This window comes from Chlamydotis macqueenii, chromosome 6 (genome assembly GCF_036417535.1).
Source record: "Chlamydotis macqueenii isolate bChlMac1 chromosome 6, bChlMac1.mat, whole genome shotgun sequence".
Classification (NCBI taxonomy): Eukaryota; Metazoa; Chordata; class Aves; order Otidiformes; family Otididae; genus Chlamydotis; species Chlamydotis macqueenii.
In genome coordinates this window covers 28,056,749-28,078,878 of record NC_141561.1, presented here as the reverse complement: position 1 = coordinate 28,078,878, position 22,130 = coordinate 28,056,749, and the positions used below count along the sequence as shown (strand labels likewise).

General features: G+C 39.3%; 1 protein-coding gene across 6 annotated transcripts in view; it reads right to left on the bottom strand.

Annotated features, from left to right (window-relative positions):
* The window catches only part of PARD3B (par-3 family cell polarity regulator beta), a 422,878-nt gene that overhangs the window by 125,384 nt on the left and 275,364 nt on the right, over positions 1-22,130 (bottom strand). For all 6 annotated transcript variants that reach the window (XR_015258893.1, XM_086750624.1, XM_086750623.1 and 3 more), the window contains 2 exons: positions 18,136-18,342; positions 16,906-17,140 (listed from right to left, as the gene is read on the bottom strand). Coding sequence is in view for 5 of the 6 variants with exons in the window: in XM_086750624.1 (XP_086606750.1) it covers positions 16,906-17,140; positions 18,136-18,342 (442 nt within the window). In the remaining variant the exon portion in view is untranslated. The remainder of the gene's footprint in view (positions 1-16,905; positions 17,141-18,135; positions 18,343-22,130) is intronic.

Below are 22,130 nucleotides of genomic sequence, written 5' to 3'. Positions count from 1 at the left end.
AATGACAATAAAAATAAGTATTTTTAACTGACCCAACCTTTTTATTTTTCAGAATTATCCCATCCAAAACATTTGAGTTTTGGAACTGTTGTCTCAACCCAGGCAAGATATTGCATGAAAATCTAAAAATTCTCTGGGACAAAAAGCCTGTTTCCTTCCCTACTTAACAGAGTGCTACACGGCAGAAATAGTGCTTCACAAATCTGCTTCCTCTTGGAATTCAGCCATATATTTTTAAGGAAATAAAATTAGTTTCTTCCACTTTTTACTCCTTCTAGCCCTGAACAACCAGCAAAGCTAGCAGACAAAACCCTGAATTTTATCATTTTTCATGAATTACAAGGCTAAATTCCATGCGGAATTATTCTTGTGAAACACAAGTAAAAATAATGGGATTGTAAAGATGCAGCTAAAGAAAGAGTTTGGTCTCTGAAATCTTTTTATGTCAGTGAGAATAAATAAGTAGCAGAAATATCTTTAAGTTTAGACTGCAGCTTTCAGGATTATCAGCTAAAAGGTATTTATGAACAAAAAATTAAATCTGATACTGAGTTACTGAAAGAGACACAGAACCTCAATATACCATTTTGAGGTTCACTATTCAATAAGTGGACCTTACAAGCTCTGAGATTCAAAAGCTAGCATCTCCTCAGCAAGTCTGAAAAAACATTAGTCACTCTGAAGCCTACACAGAACTGGGACTAAAGTTAATTCTCCTACATCCTTACAAACCAAAGGAAAAAAGTATTAGTCACAGTTTTATACTGGCTCACTTCAATCTCACAGCTGTGCATATCTGGGAACACTCTGTGGGTCTCACCCAGTACAAGACTTCCACAAAATTCAGCAAGCTTTGACTCGGGTCTGGAAAATTTTGCCACGATGTTGCTGCATGTTCATATTTCTGTAGTTTAAGACCAATCTGTATCTCATGGAAACATCTGCTATTCTTAAGTTCAGAAAGACTGACAGGCTCCAGGATGCTCTCCACTATTTTGAAATAACTGTTGGTTATTTAGGTTCCCCAAACCCTTCCTTCTGAGCAGTCTGCTCTGCCTCAGTTGGTATTTCTATTTCATTTTCTGCAATCAGGTCTGATCACTTGTGCAGCTGATCCCTACTCCTTCCACTTTTGCCATGAAGCAATAAACATTTTTACTCTCAGCCTCATTGCTGGCCATACAAATTTAGTCTAAGTCTCTGGAATTTTTCTGTTGTCATTTACATGAACAAATGTTACCTGTGCTTCAAAAGAAACATGTTATAAAACCTGTTTGTTACAATACTCTCCCAGCTTGCTTTGTTCTGTGTTTCAGAACTACTAGAGGATATTGACTTTAATAAGGTTTTGTTTTTTCAAGAGACCAACACAATTATTACAATTCCAAGTTCCAAAATGGACAGATACTGAAGTGAAACAGCCGTATTAAAGGTCTGTAACGATCTTTCTTTGCTCAGCCAAATGGATTGTCATCTGTGTTGATTCAATGCAACTCATCTGTGCCATTCAATACAATTGATCACAAGATGCTTTTATAGAGCATTTGGTTATCCTTGAAATTTGGTAACCAGGGGTCTTGGAAAATACCCACAGCTTGAGTTGTTCTTCAGTGAGTATCTTTATAGCTGACAGTGAAATTGTTTTTTTGTTTTCTTATCTTGCTCCTAAAATTCCCCATACAAACTCAGAGAAATTCCATTTAAGCCTCACTGTCTCATTCTTCATAGCCACATCCACTTGGTGACTTTAATTAAATCTCATGGCTTCATTTATCTATATGCAGACGCTATATCAATTAAAGTTGCTTTCTAGGTTGGTTTTTTTTCATTCTCCTTGATGTTTTATTTTGGTCTCCCTCTCTTCTGTTTGGTCAGCCTTTGAAACTGGGTCCTTGAGAAGGCTAACAACCACAATTTGTGTTTATTTTTTTTATTACTTTTTAAAGCTTATTTTAAGTCAATATTTACAGAGTGAAAACCTCATACTTCAGTGCTTCATTCACAATCTTTTCCTTTTAGCTTATAAATTAGCACGACATTTTATGCAACCAGTTTAATTTTGTGTTTTCCCTCCTTCTCTTATCATTGCTGTATATGAAATCTCCTCTGATTTATATTACAGATTTCTGTATCAACCTTTATATTTGTAGGCTTGTTTTAGGTCAGTATCTGCCTTGATAGTGGTTACTAAACAGAAACCTAAATGTTCAACATGATTTTCTACAAAGCTAAATGGATGGAGCAGGTCTAAACACTACTGGACAACATAAAATGTTAGCCGCCCTAGACAAGGATTTCTCTCTACAGAAGAGCACGGTCACAGTTTCAATCTGACTGGCATTTTCTAGATTCGATTCCTCATAAAGAGGAATCCTTTGAGCAGTAGCTTTCCAGATTTCCCCTGCTCGAGTTAACAATAGCCCAAATTCACCAAGTTGTCATCAACCCAGAACAGCTACACTAGAACTTTCTACTGAGCTTTAATGTTTGTGTGAAAACATTACAGTATTACTGCAATAAATAAGGTATCAAAGCCAAAAGAAACCAATGCTATCACAGGCAAGTAGCCTCCAGAGTGACTTAACCTTTGACCAGTAAATTGGATCTATTATAGGCAATTTGTGTCCCAAGGTACTCAGTGAATGTCTGATGTACACAAAATAAACAAAGACTGAGAAAAACAATAAACTGACAGCCAAGATCAACAAATGGTCTTGGTATCCCATTAAGCCATTAACACAATACTCTGTTAAACATGCTCTTCTCCAGACATGGGCTGTTTCAACATGTTTGAGTGCCTCTGTGTCCTTGAGTAGATGAGGGAGATATATAGTGATGTGATGAAACTATTCTACTGTAAAGAAGCTCCTTTTACCTTATGCAGCCCTTAAGTACCTCCTTGTTCCCCTCCCCTAGAATATTTACAGTACTCAAACAAGTAAATCCACCACCTCTTCTCCTAACCTTTTGCTGTTCTCATTCTAGAGACAGAAATAGCCTGTCAGAGACCAGCCCTTACTTGATATTCTGGAAATTAATTATGCAATACTTTAAAAGATTTATGTGCTAATCCACCAGTTCCATAAAAATAAAAGAATACAGGTAACAGCTTAAAATAGCAAAACCAGAAAAATTGGTGTTTTCCTATGTGATGCATGAATTACACACACAAAACCTATACACATAATCAACACACTTCTCAAAAAAGTTACCTATGTACTTTAATTTTAGCTCCACTGTAGCCTTTTACTATGCTGTGAATGCATTATTTTAATAAACATCTAGAGCAAAGAAGACAGAAGATTATATAATACAGCTGTAGTTTATTGCTTTTCTCTGACGGATTGAGGCCTTGAAAAGTTATTAAACTGCTGAGGTAAATCTTAACTATTCAGTTATTCTGAACCTCTATCCTCACTTATTTCCTACTCTGGAATTGTTAGTTACTTCTCTTTTCTTTGTCTCTTTTTTTTTTTTTTTTTTTAATCTTCCCTAGCTAAAGATCATCTTGTCTGTGCTCCACTTTCAATTGCATACAAGTGCACGGAGAGCAGTTTATGGTGTAATGCAAGTTTTCTGCAGCACGTCTAGGGCCAGTAGTCATCTTTCTTCCCACTGTGACAGGAACACAATATTTCAATTTCTTTAAACTGTAGCCTAAAATAAAAAAAAAAGACTAAACTAATTCTCTCCAATTTGAATACCCCCGTAAGATAGAGGAAGTTTGTATTTAAGCCAGAATAAATGATAAGGATGAACTAAATAAATATATTGCTATTTGAATATTTTTCTTAGCATACTTTAGACTGCTGAAAACTTGGTGTGCTTTTAATTAGAGCACACATTTGGTATGAGTGTGGCTTCCTCCCCGCCCTCCAAGCATACAGAAACATGTAAGTCTTTGTAACTGAAATACCTCTACAACACAGATTTTTAATAGTACTTTCCATGTAGGAGATGCAATACAAACAAATTTGCTTTATTACAACACTGGGGACTAAAGCCAGTTATCCACTCAGAATTAGCAAGCTTGCACGCCAAATTAGTTTTCACCACTCACTGAGTACAACATACTTCACAAGCAAATCAACAAATTATGCCAGCACCATAGGATTTACAGGTCTCGTGGTGGTCTTCCAGGACATCGTCGGCATTCATACTACAGATACATAAATACAACTTCTACTTTGTAATTACTGAAATTAGTAAACACCTCACATGTAGGAAACAAAGCAGCTAACCTTACTGCCGTAGGCAGAGAGAATTCAAAGCAGATCTATCCCCAGAAATTTCTCTACATATCTTCCCAAACCATTTCAGCCCAGAGCTCCAGGAGCTCTCCCTGAGCCTGCCTACAGCACCCTCCATTGCTGAAGATGACTGATGGTTTGGGAAGCAACAAATGACAACCAAGCTAAAATAGCCTAAATAGGAATTCATTAAGAAAAAGATGAGGTGGAGGTCTTCAGAGACGAAGAGGTAAATCAACCTATTGCAGCACTTACAGCCACAATAATCTGCCTTTTAAAATGAAAGAAACATTCACTAATATATTTTTGAGTAATTTAGATCAAGTCACTCATTTTCCAGTTATATGTATTCCAGTCATAGTAAAAATGATCTGCAGCTGTATGGTGGATATTTTTTTCTCAAAAGTAGGACATGCTTGGCTTTGTGAAATCCTCAAATTTTGACAAAGTTTTTATATTAAGAATTGTATTCTACAGTGCAGACTGCATCAAAACAAGGAGACAAAAATCAGTAACTCAACACTATGTATTGCTAAGAAGACTAAATGAATGAAAGTGAGCTTCCTTGACAGTCCTTCCTCACTCTCTGTTAGGGAGGCTGAATAATTCAAGAGCATGTGAATGGAAACAAGCACTTCCAAAGACAGAAGAGGATATGGAAAACGTATTTGAAGGGGGAAAAAAAGGGGGGTTGGAGGGAGCTAACTTATTTGAATTGTTTATTTCCTCAATCTAATTTTAATTAAAAACAGAACATTAGCATGTCTGTTATACACAGCTACTGTAATACAGATTTCCACATTAGAGGATAAAAAGCTAAACAAAAAGATGACAGAGGTAGAATGAACAATGCTTGAATCATTACTCACTAGGGTTCTTCAGCTAGAAAGAAAATAGCAGACAACAGTGATGGCCTTCTGTCACCAGAAAATAGCTTTACAATTCTATTTACACATTATTACCAAACAACCTGATAATCTGGGGTTAGTGCGAGGCCAGGTATTCTCTACTTCCAAATAAGGGACAATGAATGGCACAGGCACATAGTTCATTACTTCAAACCTAATACTGAAGTTAAATGCTGAAGAACTATTGTAGATACCTAGCGGCCTGTGTATCTCATACTACATATACACACAGAGACAGACAATTTTTTGCCTTGTGGGTCAGCCTTTAAGATCTGGATATGTTTTTTAATTCCTAAACTAGCAGTGATACACATCTCAGAGTTTACATAATATACATACACACGTACATAGAGTGTGATAGTTTTTTTTTTCATGTCAGCATTTGGCTAACATTTTGTATTTGCCCAGGTTCCTTTTTATTCATTCTTTACTATTTCTCCTCAACAGTAAAGAAAATAAATGGGACAGAAGCAGGAAGTTGCAAGAACAGAAATGGAAAAGGGAGCAGATATCTTTATTTTCACCACTAAACATTATTCAAAGACTTCTAAAGAGTACGATCAAATTCTCTCAAATGCCCCAGGTCCAAGGCAAAACCCTAGAGATGTAATTTCCACTGAATGAAGGAAGCAAGCAGGGGAAGGTTCTTTGAATGTAAATATTTCTGTGAGAGGAGCACTCTACAGAGTAATCAGCTCTATGGTAAACGTCACGCAGCATCATGATCACTGAGAAATCAGAACAGTTGCTCCCCCTGACAAGGTGCAGAGTACAAGCAACACATACACAGGGCAGAGCCCAAACTAACAAACTCTACCAGATTTATCATAAAATCATAGAATGGTTAGAGTTGGAAGGGACCTTTTAAAGGTCATCTAGTCCAACCCCCCTGCAAGGAGCAGGGACATCTCCAACCAGATCAGGTTGCTCAGAGCCTCATCCAGCCTGGCCTTGAATGTTTCCAGGGATGGGGCATCCACCACCTCTCTGGGCAACCTGTGCCAGTGTTCCACCACCCTCACTGTAAAAATTTTTTTCCTAATATCTAATCTGAATCTACCTCCCTCTATTTAAAAATCATTACCCCTTGTTCTATAGCAACAGGCCCTACTGAAGAGTTTCTCCCCATTTTTCGTGTAGGCCCCCTTTAGGTGTTGGAAGATCGCTATAAGGTCTCCCTGGAGCCTTCTCTTCTCCAGGCTGAAGGCTATTAGTCAAGGCTCTGCATAAGCTGGGTGACAGCTGAGACATGAGAGAGCCTGGGGTGCAGAACAAGGTAGAGAGGAGGAGAAAGTAACAAGGGCAGAAACTTGGTGACAAGCAGGCATTGTCAGAGGATGGGACGGCTGGAGGTCGGAGTTAGCTTCAGTTAACTCCTGAAGTTAACAGCTGAACAAGAAGGAACTGTTGGGTAAGGATCAATCCTGCACCTTTGCATTCACATCCTAACATACTCCAAACAAATGAGGAGAGGTGGAGGTGAATGGGACACAGCCAGATGTGGTGGTGAGCAGGAAGCTGTAACGAGCTTTCTGACTTACTACTGGCGGACAGAGACAGAAAGCAGGAGCTGGGGTGGAAAGCATATAAAGCCTTACTTCATCACTCATTTAGTCCTGCCAACGTTCACACACATCATAGAAGTTTTACAGCAGAGGCAAATCTTTGGGAAGCTGAAGGGCTACACAAAATACTTTCTGCCCAGGCATGCTGCAACATGTTGCAGTAGAAACCGTGCTGCTGAGACAAGCTGGCTGGTAAGTGCTCATGGTTGCTCAAAGCAATGCGTTACCACGCTGGTCTGTTAACACAGATCAAACCGGGAAGGAGACAAAGTTGGTGCTCTGCTGACAGGGGCAGGCGAGAGTAGTCAGAATGACTCAGCAATGTGATCCACAGGAGAGACTGACATAACCTGGAAGCAATAGGAGCTCAAGCAGAAAGGGAAGAAACTTTTGTGTGGTCAGGTCTTCAGTGTGTTGTGTAAGAAGAGAGCAAATTTTAGACACTGCCCCACTGAGTGGGTTTAAGGTTCACTGAAAGATGACATCCCATTCAGGGGCTTTTGTCAAAGGGGAAGGATGCTGCTAGCTTCCACGAAGACAGAGTAAGGAAATAAAGAAGAACAACTTGCATAGAAAAAAATAGTTTCCCCACATTAAATTTGAAATGACAAATCAATTTTTCTAGCAAAAAGGCATAAAATCAGGGGAAAAGATAACAAGTCAACTATAATTCTGAGGCATTATATTCCAAACTGCTTTTCTGAAGGTAAGAGTATCTGTAGCTAGGAGGTAGTACAGAGAGGAGCAGGAGATCCCAGCTTGGCACCTCATGCACTAGCAGGAGCAAGGAGGGGTAAGGGTGAGTAACCCAGTATTCTGTCAAACAATTCCCAGTAACAGTGCAACAGCAGAAGTTTGAGCTTGCAAGCAGTCTGGGCTAGGCTTGCTTCATATTTTTCTTTCAAAGAGAGAACAGACCAAAGTTTACTAAAAATAAATAGGAAGGCAAGCAATAATGACACAAGGTTACAAAGAGAAGGGAGAGATGCTATGTGGAAATAAGAGACTGGGCAACAGGAGATTAACAAATGAGAAAAACTGGAATCACTGGAAAAAAAGTAAAAGGAAAGACAGTAAGAAGTCCTCAGAGAGAGAAGGAAGAATCCTAGGGATTAGAGGGAAATTAGTTTAAGAAAAATCACATAAAAGCTTACTACTTTTTCATTTTAGTTTTCTTAAAAATAAAACTACTTGCCTGCTATACTTTTACAGAAGTAGCCAGACTAGTTTTTAATCTGAACAATGATCATATGAAGCAGGGAAATGCTGTTATTTTTATTTTTTATAAGCACAGAGGATAACCTCTGCATATGGAGAACTGTGGCTCAGAGCAGCCAAGCGAGTTAACCGGTGTCACCCATGAAATCAGTAGCAGAGCAGGCACTTGAAACAAAGCTTCTCTCAGACTATTTTCCTATTTCCTAAACGATGTCTTGTCCATTTTCTTTCCAAAATCTTGTGTAGAAAAGAAGAGGGAGGAAGGACAGTGGTTCAAAGGGGTCATTTTTTTCTGAAGCTAGCATACTTCATATGCTCTGAAATTGTGACTGCCCCAAAAGGAGCTTAGTTCCTTTTATATGTCAACAAAACAAAAGGTCAGCCTATTGAAATATTGGTCAGGTCTGACTTTCTTCTATTAATAACAAGTGGAGACACATTTTTTAAAGTAATAGTTAAATAAATGGCTACATGTCTGCAATCATTTCAACTTAAAATGTCAACTGGATTTGAGATGCCATGTGCATTTAATCAATGACTCTGCTTTATAATATAAATATTACTTTGGTTTGACTGCTTTGTCTGGCCTAAATCATAATTCAGTGAGATGAGTACATTTCATTTTCTCTACAGATGGCTGTTAATGGCAATACCTATTAAACTGGCACTACTTATTGAAGTGGCACCTGCCAGCACTTTGTAGTTAAGGAATCAGTCAGCAGCCCTGTTCTGTGTAATTTCTCTGTTAATTGTCCTCTCTCCCCCTAGCCCCCGCTTTTACCAATTTCATGGTACAAGAACTACTCAAACAGAAAATCGGCAAAACCGCTGGATTTTTTTGTCTCAAGGTAGAACTCACACTCCACACTGTATTCCTGAGCAAAACAGATATTAATCGGTTAAAATGCAGCTCAGGAAGCCTTAATTCAAATTCTTGTGGGCATGACTTTAAACCCTCAAGGATCTTGGACAGTAATGCATCCGTACTACATACAGAAATAGCCAAAGTACCATAACTTATATGGTAAATTTGGAATTCAAGTTTTATCTTCAGATAAGAGATGGATTTTAGAACAAGTAACGGTCAATTATAGTGAATGGATGATAAACACACTGCCGCAGTGTTCAGTATTCATCAAGAACACACTTTGCTTTCTAGGACATTTTTTACAGAAAGCATTTCCTGGAAGAGAGGAGACAGACACTTCGAAGAAATATGCCACCTCCAGAAAAGACCTGGAATTTACTTTTATTTTAGCAGGTGTAACCTGCACAGAGGTCAATACCAAACAGGCAAGTATGCATTTAAGTAGACACGTCACAGAATTTAGTGCATAAAGTTAATCCTTACAGAAAAAGCATGCTGGTTTTTTTTGTTTGCTTAGTAATAGCTTGAATATTTATATTTCAACTGGAAGTGAACATGCAACTATTTCACAAAAAGCATGCTCCTTGCAAACAGTTTGTAATTTCCAGTCCTTTTAAATAGTCAGAGGGAACTTTCTGCCCTGATCTGTTAAGTAAATATAAATCTTGTTATCCAAGTTCAGTAATGAGAGTGAGGGGTCTATTCTTCTTCACTGCACTTGCATACATCTAACGTTAATGAGATTTATGCATGCATATTAAGAGGAGAACAGATGCTTAATTAAACAAATAAGCCTTTAGTAGGCAGTCCACATGATCATTTTTAGTACAAAACCCCCTATTTTCTCCATTTTAGCCTGACTACGAATGTAGCCAAAGAGGAATTGATCAGGTGGAGGAAAAGAAAAACTGATACACATAAATTGAGATGTTTGTCTTTTTTTAGTTTAAAGTAGTTGGTAAACTCAAGATACATTAAATTGATTAGTATCTCCTCTCCCTTGTGCTCTTTAAAGGAAGTAGGAGTTTTATTTACTAATTTACCGATTTGAAAAGTGGGAATTTTACTAGGCAAAACGAAATTAAGGCCTCTAAATAACTCATTTGCCTCATTAACTGATGCTGTCTATCAAATACACAGGCATGATCCACCTCAGATCATTTTGCTACTGAGGACAAAAAATTCTTAAGTAACTTTAGCCTAATTAAATTATAATTTAACCTAGTCTTTTTTTTTTTTTTTTAAATCTCTCCACTTCCATACTGATTTCCAGCATCATATGTATATACATATAAATATATTAAAAAGTTATATACACTGCCTGTCTCCAGCAAATTACATCTTCATTATTTACTCTTTTTTCATTATTTCAATAACTTTTCCTCTACAACTCTTAACTTCTCAGGGCAACACAAAGCAGGAAAAAAAAAATCTCACCATAAGCTATCACAGTGCTATACTTAATGGAAGTCAATATCTATATATTATGCTATCTACTCTGCAATACCACTACAGGCTCAACAGTGCTGGTTGTAAAAAGTGCCATTCTGAGCACAAGGCCTATAACACTAATAATGAAAAAAGGGTCATTTCTGTCTTCCAACTGGAATGAAAAATTAAAATCACTAAGGCACTTAGCTCAAAGGAAAATCGGCAAATTAAGGGGACAAGAAATAAAATATTCATGGCTCATATTGTGAAATGGAAGGTAAATAATTTAAGATGAACTGTTATGTGGGAAAATGCATTCTTTCTGAAGAGGAAAAAGGAAATGTAACTAATACGCACATCTATATTCCCGCTTCCTGGGCTTGCAATTAGATGTATACATGGACAAATACACAAGTCATGACTGATGTGCAATATTTGTGAGGGACAGAAATTTTCTCAGTTACAGTAATTTTGAAAATATTTGCTAGTGAACTACTGAAGTCAAGTTGACAATATTTGCTTTATATGAAGAAGATTGGTTGCTTTCTTTTTTTCCCTGAATCTAGCCTAGAAATAAAGACTGAATGAGAGGGTGTTCTCCCACTGCACTCCATTTCAGCAAAATTCTACTCCGAGTCACCAATTACATACTTGCTCTTAGATTTTTATATCACAAAAAAATTATTACTTCAGCCTCCTGCTCTCAGCCTGAGGGAGCTACCTATTAAAATGCCATTGGTGTGGCTGCAGTCCATTAGCTAACTTACCTTCATATCCATAAAGCTGAAAGGGCTGCCCAGAATTTTTACAATCACTCTCAGGTAAGGTAGCAAGAGAGCCATAGACTTATGTTTATTATAGGCCAGGACCGTAACAACTGCTATGGGATTAGGATTCAGAGCAGCACCGCACAGCAGAGGTCACATTTCCCTTGTGATTTAAAGGGTCAGTCTTTCTCCAACTTAATTTAGAAACCAACACAAAGCCTACCTTTGTTAGAAAAGAATATTTTGACAGTATTTCAAAGAATGGCAATTAAATAACTATAGATCATAAATTTAAAGTCTAGAGTTCATCACGTAGCAAACAGAGGATTTTTATTTTTATTTTTTTTAAATAAACCTCTTGGTTAGATCAGCTTTGCATTGCTGGTGCTAAGTGATAATGTGTTTTGCATTAGTGCAATCAGGGATTTCTAACACCCTGCAGAAGGAAGGGGTTAATTAACCCTTCCAAACAGCCTACAGAACCACCTCACAAAGCCTTCGACAGTTCTAAACCAATGACACTACACAGTACCTTTATTCAAAGGCACAATCAGGCTTTTTCACTATAGTGTTAGTCATGAAAATACAAAACACCTTTGAAAAGAAGTACAGGGAAGCGCATTTGAGGTCCAGCAGTCCCCTCACGAGTCACTGTGCCCTGAAAGAACCAGGGTCAGCTCAATGCAAGAAAAGGGATGAACCAAGAACTGAATGTGGTATTGTGTAATCTTGCCACTGTTACATATCTGCATAGAACTGAGTATTATTTCTATTCCAAAAGAGTTTCAGCATCAATGCTAGACATCAGCTTTTTCCCAAGACCGCTGTTTACATTTAGTCACAACTTCTGTAATGAACGTATTTAATGTAGTAGTTTTCCTGATATACAATATCCATTTACTTTGCAGTCTGTTGTCTAGCAGTGGGTTATTTAGTGAGCTGTGATGGTGCAATGTGGCAGAAAACATCGAGAAGTAAACTATAATGCTTGCTTAGCCAATGTTACATACGAACAGTTAACAGACTCAACTTCTGTTGTTCTTCGGACAGCACATATGCACATCCAGTACTCAAGCAGGCAATATATGCATCAGAACAAACCAAATAAGAAAACACAAACACTGTGCAGTCTGCGCCACAGTAAAATAGTACTTTGGATTATAGAGACTTAGCTAATTAGTAACAACCAGTGTCATCTGCATTTCAAATCTCCAGTACATTAACCTACTTTGCTCCAAGTGCCACAGCCATCAAAATGCTGCAGCCAAGACTTCCAGTTAATACTGGGTAAAATCAACAGGACTTTTTTTACAAACAATGATTACAAAAATAAAACCATGATTTCTTGATGGTCTCCCTGAATCACAGTCACCTAAATAAAGCTTCAATCCAGGAAAAGCTTAGCAGAAAAGTAATCACTTTTTTCTTTTTTCTTTTTTTTTTTTTGTATGTGTAAAAAAAGACCAGGAACTACAAGTAAATAGCAGCTGAGCAACAGATGAGGCACTAAGTGAAATCTGTTAGCAACTGCTAACAGCTTTGATATTTTCTGTTGTTAAATTAAAAAAAAAAAAAAAAAGTAAAAAACCAATGCAGTAGCAATTCCAATATGTTCAAAAATCTCAGATACAAAAGACTAAAACTCCACGCTTCTTGTACTACAGATAAATACTTGGGTTTGGTTTTAATATCTTGAAATGCTTTGTTATTGATTATAAGGCAGAAACAAGCCAATTCATATGGACATACTATCAGGGTAAAATCCGTTAGAGCTGTATATATAACTCAAAAAGCACAGCACAAAAACCCCACCGTAGACAAGTGTGACTTTTCTGGCAGCTGCTTTAGCCTCATATTCTACTTTCCTCTGCCCTTTACATCTGACCCCTAGTCGTTTGCCAGAAAGTGCATGTGTCTTCATGAGCCCTGAGCTTTCTGGCAAGATCTCAGAAATATTTTCATTGTCCTTCTGGTCCTGGAGCTTTCATCACAGATGATCATCTCTTGCTTATCTCAATCCAATCTTGACATGGGTTCAGTAAGTCTGTTTTCCTATTTGGATGCATCTACACAGCACAGCAAAACTATGCAGGCTGAATAGCTCTGAACAAAGCAGCCCACAAATTACAAACAATGTGAACGTATCGGTGCAGGGTTCCAGCACTCGCTAGGATCAATTAGTTACATGGCTGCAGCCACTGGACTAGTTTAAAATATTCATGGCATTGCCCGGTCCCAGGCAGATCTAACCTCTTCCCACTCCTGTCAGTTGCTTTCTTAACTTTTCTCTTGGGTCTTTCTCTCCTGTCATTCTAGTAGGGGCTCTTTTCCTTGTTCCTTATTTTGGTGGTCTCCCACATGGGAGATCACAATACAGCTACCACCATATCTACAAAAGGCATGCTACAGATTTCCTTCTCCATCCAGCTTTCTGCTCCCTTATGGTGTTTACTCTTCTAATGTCTCCTGTGGCAGGTTCCTCTTCCAATTTCAACTCAGCACGTCAAAAACTGAGCTCATCTCTGTTTCTAAATACTTCTCTCCACTTCTTTCTCTTAAGCTACCAAGAATTAGTAGTCACCTTGCCAGCTGCAGAAGCTCACAACTTTGTCGTCTTCAGCTTCTATCTTTCCTTCCACAGATGTTCCACCAATAAAACATGCCAGTTTCATCTCCACAATGTCATAAAAAATCTCGCTGTTTCTTTCCACCCGTGCTGCTAAAATACTTGATCATCCAAACCTTCTTACTGCAGTCTCCTCCTCCCCCCTACCCCTCATGACACTCACTCCTCACTCTTCACAGCAGTGCAAAACTCCAGTTTGAAAAACATCTCTTTAAACTAGTATTTAGTATTTGACCCCATCTAAATTCTCCCATTAGTTTCCTATTATTTCTTCTAAAAACATTCAGATTCATTGGTTTTGTTTTTCAGGTCATCCATAGCAGTTTCTCCTTGAAAAAATACCAGCCTGGTTTTGCTCATCTTGAGCAGAATCACAGAATCACAGAATTATCAAGATTGGAAAAGACCTAAAAGATCATCCAGTCCAACCATCACCAATACTTCTCAGCTAAATCATATCCCTCAACACAACATCCAAACGTTTCTTGAACACCCCCATGGTCGGTGACTCCACCACCTTCCTGGGCAGTGCATTCCAGTGCCTGACTACCCTTTCCGAGAAGTAATATTTCCTAATGTCCAGCCTGAATCTCCCCTGGCGCAGCTTGAAACCATTGCCTCTAGTTCTATCACTGTCTACACGAGAGAAAAGGCCGACCCCTAGCTCACTACAACCTCCCTTCAGGAAGTTATAGAGAGCTATAAGGCCTCCCCTGAGCCTCCTCTTCTCCAGACTGAACAATCCCAGCTCCCTCAGCCGCTCCTCATAAGGCCTGTGCTCCAGACCCCTCACCAGCTTCGTAGCCCTCCTCTGAACGCGTTCCAGGGCCTCAATGTCTTTCTTGCAGTGAGGGGCCCTAAACTGAACACAGTACTCGAGGTGCGGCCTCACCAGTGCCGAGTACAGGGGGTCAATTACCTCCCTGCTCCTGCTAGTAACACTGTTTTTGATGCAAGCCAGGATGCCGTTGGCCTTCTTGGCCACCCGGGCACACTGTCGGCTCATGCTCAGCCGAGCATCAATCAGTACCCCCAGGTCCGTTTCCTCCACGCAGTCCTCCAGCCACTCCGCCCCAAGCCTATAACGCTGCCTGGGGTTGTGGTGGCCGAAGTGCAGGACTCGGCATTTGGTCTTTTTGAACCAGGACACATGCTCCCCAATTCTTTTGTAAACTCACACTGTTTGCTCTTGTTCAATCTTTACACATCATCACCCTTCTTTCACTTTTATTGCGGCTGGGATCCTTAGGACTCGCACCTTCTCAGGAAGGAGAGAATTGTTTTCAAGAACAATTTTATGAATTGTAGGAAGAAACACTGACAAGGACACAGAATCTCTAAAGTTCTCCCAGCTGAACCGTTACCTCTTACAAACAACTCCTTCTCTGTTTATTATAACTTGTTGCTTCCATCTTTGTGGCTTTGTAGAGATTTTCAGTGGTGTGGGATAGAAAACCCCATTCTATGCTGCCATACAGATAAATAAATACTATTAAAAATTACTGTCTGCTGGGAAGACTATAAATCTAAATAAAAAGCAAGCTTACTAAAAGAACAGATGTGCAAAGCTCATGTACAGGCAAAATATGAAATATATTCTGAAAAAAGGCATCACTAAGAATGGTAACCTATTGCTCCCAGCTTTGCGTATTGAGCATTATCAGATTTTTTGCCAACTACAATCGCTTGTTTTGGATTCTGATGTCATCCCATGTTCCTTCTGGCTCAGGCATCACACCCCATAAGACTCTGCACTTCAAACTTTGAATCTGCCAGTGATAAATGAAACAGAACACTTATGCTTTTGTCAGACCTCTGTGTCACTCCCCTCCTCTTACAACAGCCTTATTCACGCCAGAGAGTTAAAAAGAAGAACGAAAATAGACATAAGGCTCAAGACACACAAGAGAGTTGCTGAAGTCACTCTCCTAATCAGTCAACGTTTTGATTACTGTTCCATGTTAAGCCCTATTTCTTTAAACAGTATGAACACAAATGCACGTGCAATGTACAGGTGTGAGTACGTGCCTCCTCAGCATTCCTGAAGAGTCCAATTTGAATGCAGACTGGTATATCCACTCACCTTCATCTTATGAACACTAACTACTACTGAAATCATGCAAATTTGGCACATAAGCATGGCTGTATAATTTAGATAATATCTCTACAGTATTCAAAAGTTGATAGGACAATTTTGAGGATTCCTATTGATGATACATAGAAGAAAGTTAGCTAAAACCTTCCATGTCAATGTAACACAAGCCATTTGCTCCAGAGGAATATCAACAGAAACCTGCAATGTGAGTTCATGTATCACTGTCCTAATGAATGTCATTGTAAGTGAATGAACTTGCAGCTGAATTTCTTAGATTACCAGTTAAGTGCATCTTTGCCTAAGCAATGATCGTGGCTTTTGTATGTACCTGGCTTGTCTCTAATACAGCGTTCTATGAAACACCAATAGCCTCCTAAAGCTAATGTTAAGTGTTCAGTGCCACAGGTAACCACTCAGTCATACAGTCTAATCTTCTCCAGGTGATCATTAAATTTGATTCACATACCCTGTATGACTTGCAAAGATCTCCTTAAATGGAAACACTTTAATCCTCAATAGAGTAAACAGGAACCAGAGGCAGTGGTGATTGCAGAGTGCCTACAGCACCAAAGGATCCAGCAATAGCAAGGAAATGGCCTGAAGAACTTCGACAAATCTCTGATGATTCCAGAGATGCAAAACCAACAGAAGAAATCCAAACACTTGCATGCTGGGCAGAGAGGATGGCCGACTTTTGACCACTGCAGGCAATGGCTGAAGCTGTGAAGCAGATTTTATCATCAGCAACTGCAAATGTTACTAGGCCATTTACAGTAACACAAGCAATTCTGCTCTCCCCAAAGCTTCTGAAGGACACAGATAAGCAAGGGAAGAGAAGGTGAAGGTCTGAGAGCACAGGAGTGGGTCGTGTATTACTCAGAAATAGTCCCCACAAAGTCTCCCCCACCAACACACGCTTGTTTTTAGCCTGAAACCTTGAATCTTTTCTGACATATGGGAATGAATTTCAAAGGCACAAAAAGACATTTTGTCTGCCAAATGTCTTCTGCCTCAGCTATGAGTTTGGTGTAAAAGTATAAACTGCTTTCTTTTTAAATAACATAAACATTATTTTGAGTCCAAGTGAAATAATTTTTCCGCTACTTTATGAGAGAATCAGTTATTTCCTATGTTATAATGAGAATGGATGGCTGTTTTGCTTTGTAAAACACCGTACCTCAACATGACACCAAAGCCTTTCTTCTTTTTCTTTTCTGGATCTTCATTTTCTTCCTTCCTTTTCTTCTCTTTGATTTTAGATTTGCCCTTTTCCTTCTTCTTCTCTTTCTCTCTGTTTTTTTTATCTTTTTTTGCTTTGGTTTCTACATCTTCTATTTCAATGTTCCCTGGAGGGACAGATTCCATGTTCTGAGCTTCTTGACCAGAGTGAGAACTTTTATCAGAGAAACCATCTGCAGAGAATTGAAAAAGAAGTAGTGAGGATGACTATATGCCACCAAAACGCAAACATATGAAATACAGCATGAGTGTCTACAAAGGGCTCAAATGACTCACAACGCTTACTCGTTTAATTGAATAATTTTAAAAGCAGACTAAACATATCTAGTGAATTCAAGCAGATTTCTATTGTAAATGAAATAAAGAGTTATTTTAGTGACTTGTTTTCTAGTTATTATTCCTGACAAAAATCCTGACATGGTAAAAACACTATTCTGTTTTGAAATCTAGCTTGTTAACCTCCATCAGCTTGAGAAAAGTGACATGCTGGCATGCAAACACTGAGAGCTGACTTCAACATGACATTCTGGTGACAGACATAACCAACCTATGTAACAAAATTATTTCATTCACCCCCTAGAATCTTTCTATTTTAATGGCTGAACAAGAAATAGATGAACTGTTCTGTCTGTTTGGAGAAGACCTGTGCTGCTTTTATTTGGGTGGCTCAGGATTCAAGCACAGTTTTATGCTTCATGCAAAAAGAGACATATTTCCAGACCGGGGTCTATAAGCCCGTGGTGACAGAACGAGCAGCAGGGTGCTATCAATACACTCTGCCTTGTCTATAACAGGAAACAAATTTCCTGGTTGGAGAAGGGGGAATTGTAGGCAGCTCTGTAAAACAAGCAGGATAATTTTTAATGTAATCTGAAGAAGGCAGCTGCTTCTTGAAGTTGAAAAATATAATTATTTAAGGATTGAGTTCTAAATCCTCCAACCCACCCCTAGCCCCAAACGAGATCAGTGAAAGACTTTAGACTAAACCCAGTCAAGGTTGGATGGGATACTGCAAAGACAGCTCTATTCAGTGGAAGACATGAGCAGCTTTAAAAATGTGATCGACTTCAGTTGGACTAAACCACTTGCTTACGTGCTTTATTGAGTTGGCCCTCAATAAAGTGCTAAGCAAAGGCGGCTCCCCTAATAAGCATTATTAGCAACATACCTTCTTCTCCATCTTCAGGTCCATCATAAGACTTATCAATGGCAGCTCGGAAACTCTCATTACAGCCCCGACCACGAACCACATGAGGCCTGGGTCTGTGAAAAGGGAGTTCATTCTTCCTAACTTCAGCCATAGCAGTCTGAAGACTCTCAAGAGAACTGGACTTCTTCAATCCCAGAGTAGGACCGAAATCTTTGCCAGAAGAATCTGGAAAACAAATAGTTAAGTTTTTATACCTAAAACCACACAGTGAAATGATACTAGTCAGACATATACATTTAATTGTGTACTTTATTACTTGGGGTCTTTAAAGTAGTATGCAATCAATGTAATTTGTTCTAAAAATAACATCAAGTTAAACGTAGTTCAGTAGATATCCCCATTCCGATTTGGAGGGAACGGCACATAATTTTCAGATCTGACAACAGTGACAGGCAATAGCTGGCTCGCTCTGTGACACTTTAAAGCCTACACCAGTGATAAGGATGGGGTTCCTTCCTCCCCTTTGACAGCGATGTCCAGCTGGACACTGCTAACAGTCTCAAGGAAAACATTATCCTCAGACTCACAAAACGAAACACTGCTACACACCAAGAGTTTTGGTTTTTAGAATGAGTCAGGTTGTATGAATAGTTGATATTTTCAAATACACTTCTCCTGTGAGAAGATACTATTAGTGTTCTCACAGTCTTATCCAACCTTTTTCTTCAAACTGAAGCTGGTGCTATGATATCAATATACACAGCAGGTTTTTTAAGAAACAAATATGTTCAGCAAAGTACAGCTTAACATAAATGATGCTGCTGCCTCTTTCCTTGTTTACAGGCATAAGAAAGCACTTCATACAAAAAAAGAGCAAATACTTTCCAACATCTCCCACACCTTTCCTCTCTTTGAATACTTGACTATGTGACCTTAGGAAGGGTTTATTTTGTGGCAGCATTACTGTTAAGTAGTATTAAGATAATGATAATACAATAGATAAAGAAAAAAGTTCAACAAATATATGAATACCAATCAATGAAAGAAATTCACAGCTTAATTTAAAAGCCTTTACAGCACCTACTTAGTTTTTATATGGCAGGACAGTAAATGTGATATACAGACACTGAGGAAGAGACTTTGCCTTGCCATATGCCTTCTGTGTTTGAGAATACAATGCTTGTTTTCAACTTTTAAGTGATATTAATGCAAGCAACAGGAGCACATAAGAACAGAAGACTTTCACATACACGTCCATATACTGTCATGCCTGAAGAGATTCAAGGATCACAGATGTGATCACACAGGATCATACAGATATGTCAGTACTATATGCTGTGATTTTAGCAGTCCTAGAGTGCAGGAGTTTCTGAACTAAAACAGTGTAATCAGTGAATTCTTAAAAGGAAAAAAAGCTATGAAGTGGCACCAAATAGAGACTCATCAGCAGTGTCTACACAAAGCAATTTACACTTCTTGCAGACTGATATGTAGCTGAAAATAAGGGTGGGAAGGTGTGGAGACAAGTTTTAGGGAATCCAGCTTGCTTGCTCACAAAGTGCAACCTTCTTTTGTTTACTAATTGCCATTACCGAGACTACTTAGCAAGTCCTAAAATGAAGTCAGAGCAATGACTTGCATACCACATAAAGGTGCTTAAAATCACTGAAAACTTGTGCATTACTAAGAGGCACATTGATGCCTATGCCAGGCTGAGAAGGAGCAAAACCAAGGGAAGCATAATCACTGTAAAAGGCAGCAAAATGAAAGCTGCTCCCATCAGCAGAGAAAAAGCCTTGTTTTCCAGTCAGAAAACAGCTTTGATGGGTTGCTTTTGCAGAAGATAGGGCACAGTGGTAAATCTGGCAGAACACACGGCAGGCTGCAGCGGCCCAGGGACAGCGGCGCTCAGCCAGGCTGAGCCGCAGGCCTAAGCTGTGGGCTGCCTGGGTGCAGGTGGGCGAAGGGGCGATGGCTCCCACCTCTGTGGGCAGCAGGCACCCAGCACACTGCCTGTGGAGGAGCGGTGCCCACTGGGGAATGGTTTAAAGATCACCACAGCATCTGCAGGGAAGCAACCACCACAACCCCACCTCCAGAAGGGGACTGTACAGTCACTGCCAAGGGCCAAGGCTCTACAGGGCCACAGGGAGGTTTTGGAGCCCATGCCCATTTCCAGGCTGCTGCAGCCACCCAGCTAACTGGAACAGCTGTGTCAAAAGCCAGCACAAAGGTGTTTGTTTATACACACATCCCTGTACAAGTTTTACTACATTAAATTAGTGCCCTAAGCTGTATTGCCTGCAAAAACAAACAAACAAACAAAAAAAGCCTCCAGTTAAATGCTGGTTAGAGCCTGTCTTATATAAAGCTAAGGCAAAAGGGCTGGAGCACCTCTCTTATGAAGACAGGCTGAGAGAGTTGGGGCTGTTCAGCCTGGAGAAGAGGAGGCTCCAGGGAGACCTGATAGCGGCCTTCCAGTACCTCAAGGGGGCCTACAGGAAAGATGGGGAGAGGCTGTTCAGTAGGGCCTGTTGCAATAAGACAAGGAGTAATGGTTTTAAAATAGAGGGGGGTAGATTTAGGTTGGAAATTAGGAAAAAAATTTTTACGATGTGAGTTATAGAACACTGGAACAGGTTGCCCAGAAAGGTGGTGGAGGCCCCATCCCTGGAAACGTTCAAGGCCAGGCTGGATGAGGCTCTGAGCAACCTGATCTGGTTGAAGATCTCCCTGCTTCTTGCAGGGGGGTTGGACTAGATGACCTTTGAAGGTCCCTTCCAACCCTAACCATTCTATGATTCTAATTACTCAGGCTGAAAAACTACTCTTAACACATGAAGGCCATTCCTAAGAAAATCCAAGCGAAAACCCAGTGTGTGGAGTGACACACTCCAACATCACATTTACCAGAAAGCAAGCTGTCTGCCCAGCCTCGCCGCAGCTTGCCCTACACGTACCATGACGCCATGTACCTGGTCACATACCACCTCCTTCAGTCAGCATCACCAAGAGAAGGCTCTTTGTCCAATACTTGCCTTAAACATTTGCATGGGAAACTCAGAGCTACTTGCAAAGTACGTTTCTTTCTGTATAAATAGTCTTTATTTTGCTATTTCACCCTAACATGAAAGTCTCCTTGAGGAATTAATGTTACTAATAACTAGCAATAACTTCGCCATTTTTGATCTTTGAAAGGGAACACTTACAGTGACTTTCATGGATATTTTCAGTTTGCTACTATAAAGAGGAAAAAAGAAACTAAGTGGAGTACTCTTTAGCCACCAAGTAAGTTCAGAACACCACTACCTTGGAAAACTGACTTTTTTTCCTAATGTCCTCAAAAGAAATAGAATTGGCTTATGGTCACTTCACTGCCTAACATCACCAAACAACATGTAACCTTCAAAAGCAGTACAAAATGGCAAAAATGAACTGTATTTCCCACTCATTGCCAAAGAAAGTTAAATTTAAGAGATCTTCCTGTGTTCTACCATTTAAACAATGCTATCAATTATTCAAAAACTTCCTGAGAATCTTTAGCCACAGATTAGTATTAAGCATTTAGTTGCCCCTTTCTAAGACTGTAATAATTTAGTCTGAAATTTCAGTGGGAACACTGGAAGTTTCTCACTATTACCATGAAAATGCACCCATCTGAACCTAAGTAAAAAATAACTGAATTTTTTCTTATTGATGACATTAGTAGCAATGCAACCTTATTAAGAAAGGGAACACTCAGTCAAGGAGTTTACATCCTTGGACATTCTCACCGGGGTTTTCAGTGAGAACTTAATATTTTTGCTTTTTCAGCTTTTATTCCTTTTTTTTCTTCCATTGTAAGTCTGCAGCAATCACATATTAGTGCACAACTAAAGATACAGGAGCTGAGGAGCTTCCCTAAGCAGGAAAATTAGTTCCCTTGCTTTCACAGCCAGCATCTATTACCGGGTCCTTTAGAAAGAAATGCACAAGACTTCACAACCAACAAATACCAGATCCCAACTAGGGAA